Source organism: Leptosomus discolor, chromosome 2 (genome assembly GCF_034619465.1).
Source record: "Leptosomus discolor isolate bLepDis1 chromosome 2, bLepDis1.hap2, whole genome shotgun sequence".
NCBI classification, from domain to species: domain Eukaryota; kingdom Metazoa; phylum Chordata; class Aves; order Leptosomiformes; family Leptosomidae; genus Leptosomus; species Leptosomus discolor.
This window is the reverse complement of record NC_141392.1, coordinates 127,194,382-127,202,283: the sequence shown is the minus strand read 5'-3', so window position 1 is coordinate 127,202,283 and position 7,902 is coordinate 127,194,382. Positions and strand designations below refer to the sequence as shown.

Below are 7,902 nucleotides of genomic sequence, written 5' to 3'. Positions count from 1 at the left end.
CGTGGGGATGGGGGTACGGTGGCTCCCGGTGGCACAGGGAAGGGGGTGGCTGGTGGCCCCCCCACGGCGACTGCTGACTGCAGGCACCCGAGGGGGACCGTCGGTGACTTGTGAGGGCAGCGGGCTGCCCTGGGGTGGGCGACCGGGGCTGAGGGAGCCGCTGGCAGCCGGTGGCCGCGGGGGAAAGGGAAGCGGAGCCGGCGGCCGTCGCTGGCGGCAGTTGGTGGCGGTGCGGGCGGCGGGGGGAAGGGGAGCCGGATGCCGTCGAGTGGCAGCGGGGGAGGGGAGCTGGTGGCGGGTGGCTGTCGCCGGGGAGGCCGCTGTGCCGCCCGGGGGAAAGGCGGGGCGGGGCGGGCGGCCCTGAGGCGACCCCGCCGCCGCCGCCATCGCTCCCGCCTCAGGCACCGCGGGGAGAGGCGGGACCGCGCCGGGGGGGGGGGGGTGGGGGTGGGGGGGGTTGTGAGGGGGGGGCGGCCGCGCCCTTTGGCAGCCGTGCGGGGCGGGGAGCGCGCAGGCGCAGGCGGACGGAGCGGGGGAGGGGCGGAGGGCGGAGCCGCTGGGCGGAGAGGCCCCGCCCCGCGGTCCGTACAGTAGGTGGAGTCACGCGGGCGGGGTCACATGACCGGGGCCCTTTACAGTAGGATCCCAATATGGCAGCGGCGGCGGGCGCAGGGGCCGCGGCGGTCGGGGCCGTCCGTACCTAGGGCCGCTCGGGCTGTCCCGCCTCCCCTCCCGGGCGGACGGAAACCCCCAGGGTACCTCGGAGTCAGTTGCGCCCCGTCGCGTCCGACATGAGGGAGAAGGGCCGCAGGAAGAAGGGCAGGACCTGGGCAGAGGCCGCCCGGACGGTACGCGGGGCCTGCGGGCCCGGGAGGGGCGGCGGGGTGGGGGTGGGGGGGGGCGGTCAGAGGCCTCCCCGGCCGCTGCGGGTCGGGCGGGCTCCCTCCGGCGGGGGACGGGAGCTCCCGCGGTGCCTGGCCCCGCTCAGAGCCCGGCGCGGCGGGCAGCCCCGATGGCGGCGGGGGGGGGCGGGTGTCGGGGGGGGGGGGCGGGTGTCGGTGCGGCCTCGGCCTCCGGCTGCAGGGGCAGCCCGGTGGGGTGCGGGGGGGCGAGGTGCTGGGCGGGCTGTGGGAGCCGCCGGCCTCTCTCTGCCTGCAACTTTGCTCCCGCGCCGCGCGGTTGCACGGGTGGGTTTTGGGTTTTATTTTATTTTGACCTGTTCTCCAGTTGCTTGATGTTTCTGGGCAGAAGTTGGTAGGGGGGAGGGATTGCCTCTTCCGATTTGCTGCGATTAACGAGCATGTAAATAATATTAGCAAACAAGTGGCATGCACGGTGGGTTGGTTTTTTTTTTTTCAGTGTTCTCGGTGTATCAGTGTCGTTCATGCATGTTGCAGTAGGAGCTGCTGAGTTGCCTCAGGTCACGTAGTGAGCTGTGAACCCTAAAAGGAGACTTTTTATCTTCTGATTTCCCAGTCTGACAGTCTGTTTTCGGGTGGGCTCACCCTAGTTTCCGCGTGGGCCGGCACGTTAGAGGGTGGGCGAAAGAAAAGGGATGTGGAGTCGTGGGACAGGCATGAGAGAGAGGAAGCTAAACAAGTGCGACCTGTAGGAGCTGAGCAGAAGTGCCGAATTGTGAAAGTACAACGTGCTTCTGAGATACCCGCGTCTGAAGTGCGGGTTCAAGTCTGCCGAATTGGGAGGGGGAGGAGTTTGGCGTCTATCATGACCATTCTGAAAGAGCTATCTGTTAAAACAAGGCTTGGAAAATCTGGCTAGAAAGCGAATGTAAATAAGCATCTGTGGCTGAGACTTGCAATAAATAGTGATTTATTTGGACCCTGTATTTACCGTTTGAAAGACCTCAAAATAGCTGCTCTTTCAGGAGATAGGATTCAGTGCACTATTTAAGGCACTATCCCACAGGTGAACACTTTGGTACTTCTCTGTATGTGGTTTTGTGTAATTTTTCTTTAACAATTTGCTTTGGAAAAGAGGGTGGAAGAATCTCCAGTGTAGTGGGACCAGATCCTTTTCAGCCTGTGTGCACTGCTGCTCATCCACTGATCTCTTCCAGAAGCCACTTAAAGGCTAAAACACATATGTAGAAAAGCTGCACTGAAAACTATCAAAACGGAAAGTTACGATTACTCTGGGTTACGTACCTAGATTTGTAGCAGAAGCAGCCAAAACTAGGAAAAGATGTGTAAATGCTTGCCAAAATGGAGGTTTTGGGCAAATATTTCTATTTGTTTGTTCAGTGGGAATGTTAAAATATTCTGGTCAAACTCCAACGCCAATCTTCAAAAGGTTTTGCTGCATTTTCAGTTTGAAACAGTGTCTTTCGATTCGTGTCCTTGCTCGTGTGGCTTCTCAGGTGCTGGGGGTTGAAGCTGGGAAGGTCTGTTATAAAACTGTGTTAAGAAGTGGGGCAGCTCTCGGGTACCTCGTTCTTCTGCTCCTGAAAGGTGACACAAAACTTTTCTCAAGCTTGAGAAACCTTCCATTTTGTCTTCAGCGTGATGTCGCACGTCTGCGCCCTTCTGCGGAGCCGAGCTCCCTAAGCTGGTCGCCGTGGGGCGGACGGAGCCCCGACAGCCCCGGCTCGGCGTGGAGCCGCAGGGGAAGGGGCTGGGGGTGGTGGGTTTTGGCGGCAGCTGGCTGTAGACCTGCTTGTCCTGGCAAACTGCCCTGCGGTGGCCCCTGAGCAGCAGCGTAAGGTCGGCCCAGCTGATGTTTCTGAGGTGATTCTGTCCCCCTTCTGCCTCCTCGCTCTGTGTCACCTCACCGCTGGGGCTCGTGGGTAGCTCAGGGAGCTAAACCGGCAAAAACCCATTATTATCACGGTGCTGATCTGGCTTCCTGCCAGTTGAGTCTTCCTAACCAGATACTTGGGATTAGGTGTCCTCCAGTGCAAGGGAGGTGAGGGGAGAGCACCAAGGTAATATCTACTTGGGTGAGCATCATCTGTTGTAGCAGTTCAGTGTCAGCTGGAAACAAGGGGGTAAGGCCGTGCTTCCGTGGCTTTCTGTTTGGTAGAAGGACCTCGGGCGAGTGCATGGATAAGGTGGACTCTGTGAGACTCGAGCTATGCTTGCCCTTCGGTGTACAGGAGTACGAATTGGAGCAGCATTGCCGTGTGAAGTAAGGAAAGGGTGCCCTGTGCGGGCAGCGCGTTGAGGGAGGAAGTTACTGTTGATAAACAACCTTTTTCTTATTTCCTGGCTCATTCAGTACATCTGCAGCTGCAGATGGCTGTTAACTTGTGACTGTTCTTGGGACGATGGCTGGGTGTCCCTGCGGTTAAAGTAAAAAAGCTCCATTAAGGTAAGAAGCTGTTGCTGTAGTACCCAAATTCAAGATAATAGTACACAAATTTAAGGTAGATAGACTGTGTCTCTAACCTGGAGTATACTCTGCAGATACAGTGGTGGAGCACCCAGTCTGCAGAGACACTCCTCTGATGGGACAGTGTGTCTAAAGAAAAGAGATGGTTATCTGTTCTGCTGAAGACCCAGAACAGGCAGGATACATCCATACTGGTAACCTTGAGGTTCAGGGCTTGTCTTCTGGCCCCGAGACTGTCCCGCAGAGCCTGTGTGCACCCCTACTGCTGAGCCTCCATCCTTCAGACCAGCTGACGGGGTTCAGGCTGCCTCTGGCAGGCCAGCCCGTGCTGGTCCCGAACTGGGCTGTAACTGGTGCCCAGGCTCAGTTTGTCATCTTGCCTGCAGACCTGTGCCAGCCACCTTGAACTCGGGGATGGTGGGGCCAGCCAGGCTGGTGGTTGGGCTAGACCATGCAGCTGTGGTGGCCCCCTGGTTACCAGAAAACTGTAACTGGTGCCTGTTGAGCTGGTGCAGGCTGGGGAGGACAGGTACTCAGTCCGATTTGGGTAAGAGGGTGTCGTTGTGGTGTTGAACAGACGTTCGCGGTGCCCGCACTGTGTTGCGGTTGGTGATGGGACTTTGGCAGCGCAGCCGAGAAGTTCTGTGCTTTGTTTAGACTGCTCAGGTCTGAGTTGGTGCTATTCTTCTTGCTGATGTTTAACACACCCTTTGTGGTGATGATGATCCTTGCTTCCCAAAACAGAGGGACCAGAGCACAGCTGAGTGCTCCCTGTGTCGTCCTGCTGCCATCCTCTGCTCTGCTGTGTGATGGAGCGCGGCAGCGAACGGGCTGTCGTGGTGCGTTAGTGGCCTGTTTGGACCCACACAGGAGGTCCTGTCGCTGGCCAGAAGCCACAGACAGGCTTTGTACTTTGTTTGCGTGGAGGAAAGCGTACGCTGTCACGTGCCAAGTTTGAAGAAGTTTGGTGTTTGTTTTTCGTGGGGAGTCCCCGTGTGTGACCTGACAGAACAGTTTTCTGCTGTACAGCCTCCAAGGGCTGAGGTGTAGGGGCCGTGTGAATGTGGGCTGGAGGTGGTGTCTGTAAATCCTCCTTGGCCAGGTTATCTGGCAACGCAAAATGCAGCCTTTTATGTTCCTTGTTGTGTGTTTTCCTGCGTGCGCGTTTCCTCTTGGGTCACACAGACTTTGTTGGCTTCGGAGGGTGGAAATCCAGCGTGAGAATGCCCTTGGGAAAGCAGACGGAGCCTTAACATGTGGTGGTGGACGTCTCTGAAGGCGTAGATGCCCAAGTATGAGTCCTGTCATGATGCTGGCGGTTACCGTGCAGCTCTTGCGCTGTGAACTCGGCGTCTCTCTTGCTGTAGGGGTTTGTTTGCATCGCTTGTGTCAACTGAAGGATTGAAATGAAAAGACGTGCCATCTCTGAAACGGATAGCGCGGAACATACGATCTGATCTGGTGTTTGCGGGCCCATCTGTTGTGTCAAACAGAACATCGTGCAGTAAGGTGAAAAGGCAAAGTCAAGTAGAAAGGGTATTTGTTAGGGAAACAAATGACATGCTTGTGCGAGCTGACTGTCCTTTTTACTGAGGTGTCATTTTCTGGGGGGTGATGAATTAAGGGATCTGCAGGATGCCCTTTTCCCTGCTTTTTGCTGAAGGACCTGTGCAGAAGAGAGGGTGGGAGGATCCCAACTGTCCAGGTTGCCTGCTCGTCTGTGAGTACTTGAGTCCATTTGCTCACCTGTATGCACAGACTTGGAAATCTGCAGAGGCTCTGAGACCACGGCAGGAAAATGGAGAAGCTCAGAGGATTCTGAAACGTCAGTTTGAGGGACGGATCAGCCTGGTAGGTGACACGGTTGGTTTTCATTACTACCTATTTCAAGTGCCCAGCTACAGCTTTCCAGTGTACGGGCTGGCAGAGCCGCGCTGCCTGCGCTTGCAGGCTGTTTTGGAGAGAAGAGTAGCGCTTGGGTCAGCCGGGTAGTGGGCGCACGTGATGTCTGGGACGGAGCTCTTGCTTTCGCCAGGCCTTGGGAGGTCTGGTCGCTCAAGCGGAAAAAATCTGGAGGATGATTTGGAGCACAGCAGGGCTCTTCGTGGTGAATCCGAGAACTGGCTCTTTGCTTTTCAGCAAGGTTCTGCGTGAGGTAGCGCTGGGGAAGGTTAGAGATGAATCAAAATTGGTGAAATGGGCTGGTGGTTGAAGCTGGTAAGGCTTCTTGGTGTTTTTTTTTTTTTTTTTTTAAGGGGTTGTTTGTGGCTGTGTTAGCTGTTTTGGTTGTGGTCTTGTTGTGTTGGGTTTTTTCTTTCTTTTAATCTCCTAAGTGTTATCACAGCTTCCTTCCCTGTGCTGGGTCTGCATCCAGGTACAAGGCCCGTTTCCACCGAGGGCACGAAGCGGTGGCTGAGGTCAGTCTGTTAAAAGCTTTAGCAGAGGCTGCTGCGGCACAGACACAGTGCAGTCGGTAGGCACGGCTCCGGTGACCGAGCCGTTGTGCGGCGTCCTTCTGCCCCGTGACGTATCTCCGTGTCTGCTGGCCAGGAAAATACCTTGGCAGCATTTCTAGAGAAACAGACTCGTGGCTGCACAAGATTGAAGAAAAGTTGGCACAAACTTTGTCACGTGTTAAGAGAGAACTGCAGTTTTCTTCCCTACTTACTCATACACATCTCTTGTTGACCACAGCACTTGGATGTATTTTTCCTGCATTTTTTTCAAGGTTTTTTTTTATTTTAAGGACTTTACTGTAAAGTCAGCAATTGCTCTGACTCTGAACTCTGTTTTGGCCCAGCGTGGGTTGTATCCTCTGATATCTACTTTTCTGGATGCTAGAACTTCCAGTGAACTGCAAGTTGCTTTAAACTCATCTTGGGAACCTGGAAGAGACAAATGGAGGCTTAAAAAATTGGTTCTGATACAGAAATAGAATTTGGAAAGGATGAGGTGGAAGAGTAATCCACTTTAGTCGCTGTAGCAAACAGGCAGGCTACAGAATCTGTCCTTCTTCTGATCGAATAATCCCATTACCTGCCATTTTAAAAACTAATTTTCCCATGTTCCTGCTAGGAATTGTAGCTGAAAGGTGTCAGAATCCCTGTGAGTTAATACACACACACGCACGCACGGGGCTGACGATGCAACGCTGCGCTGAGGTCCGGCCGGTCTCACGAGGAGGAGTACGGCTGCGTGAAAGAGATACCCGAGGGGGCTGGCTCGGGGCTGGGGCTGGTGGAGCCCGTCTGGCCCAAAGCCTCCCTGCGCTTGGTCCAACCTCGGCGTGCCCTTTCCCTCCAGTGGAGCAGGTGTGTGAGCCCCCAGCTCGGCAGCGCCACGCGGCAGAGGAACCGGAGAGCCGTGAGGAGGAACCGGAGAGCCGCGGGGCCAGGCAGGGAATCCCCACCAGCTGCCGAGCATCCCAGCCCTGCCCGCCAGCGCGGCGTCGGAGGTTCGGGCAACCGTTCACCTTGTTCTGGGTTCCAGCAGGAAAACTCGGTGCTGCTGAAGGATCTCAAACGTGTTTATTTCCATTCTTATTTAAAACACTGAATGCAGTTTAGGTATTAATTTTAATACAGAGCTTAGATATGCTCTTACTTGGTTTTTCTTGATAACTTTATTTAGCACGGAAGGATTTAAAGGTGTCGTGGAGGCTTCCTCGAGTCAGCTCCTCTCTACAGCTGCAAGAGCATTGAAATGGCTTTTCTGCAGGAGTTGTGGTCTCCTTTCCAGTCAGCCGAGGAGTGTAGATGTGCCAGTGTGTCTTGAGCCTTTTTTGTGCAAGGCCTTTCCAAGTGAGAGTGTTTGAGAACAAAAGCCAGTTTAGTTTCCCAGATACGGTCTCTGCAGCATCTGCAGGAGATGGTTTGAATGAACCTAACCATTGTGTAGCAACCAGCACATTGTCTAGTGTCCTAAAGAAATGGAAGAATGATCTTTTACTCAAATGTGGTTGCATTCTGGCTGTCATGCAAGCTTTTTTTCTGTAAAAAGAGGGAAATTCAAATACTTTCTGCTTGAAAGCCATGCTACATAGGCTGCATTTTTGTGCACCAAGTGCTACTGGCATTAATAACACGGGGTGGTAAAGTCACCCTGCGGAGGGAGGTCGGTGGCAAGGAGGGGTCAATATCAGTGCTGGGTCTGCTGCAGGGGCTCGCTTCGGGGCAGCTCTGGTTCCGCCTTCAGGGCTGAGCTTTTCCTGCTGCCTGTCGCACACTGGCTGTGCTCTGAACCGCAATGTGCTCCTCTGGCTTCATCCAAAGAGGATCCCTTGTCTTCCCCACTAGCTGCTCTGGGAGGTGAGCTGGAGCATGGCAAGTGGAGACCATTGAGAGCCCGCACGGCGAGTGCTCTCCTGATCGGAGCTAAAACTGGAATAATGTAGATGTGAGAGGTGGGTGTTACTGCCCAAATGTGCCAGTGCTGAATGAAGATCATCCTGTGGGTTTTTGGTTCCATTCTGCTTGTGCGTCTGTTGCCTACAATGTGCAATAAAGCCATCGGATGCAGATGCTTGATATATCTTTTTTTTTTCTCTGATTGTCA

General features: G+C 54.9%; 1 protein-coding gene across 2 annotated transcripts in view; it reads left to right on the top strand.

Moving 5' to 3' along the window:
• Positions 1-765: 765 nt before the first annotated feature.
• The window catches only part of ASXL2 (ASXL transcriptional regulator 2), a 115,074-nt gene continuing 107,937 nt past the window's right edge, over positions 766-7,902 (top strand). For both annotated transcript variants that reach the window (XM_086461753.1, XM_086461752.1), the window contains exon 1: positions 766-848. In XM_086461753.1, coding sequence (XP_086317879.1) covers positions 792-848 — 57 coding nt within the window. In that variant the 5' untranslated portion in view covers positions 766-791. The remainder of the gene's footprint in view (positions 849-7,902) is intronic.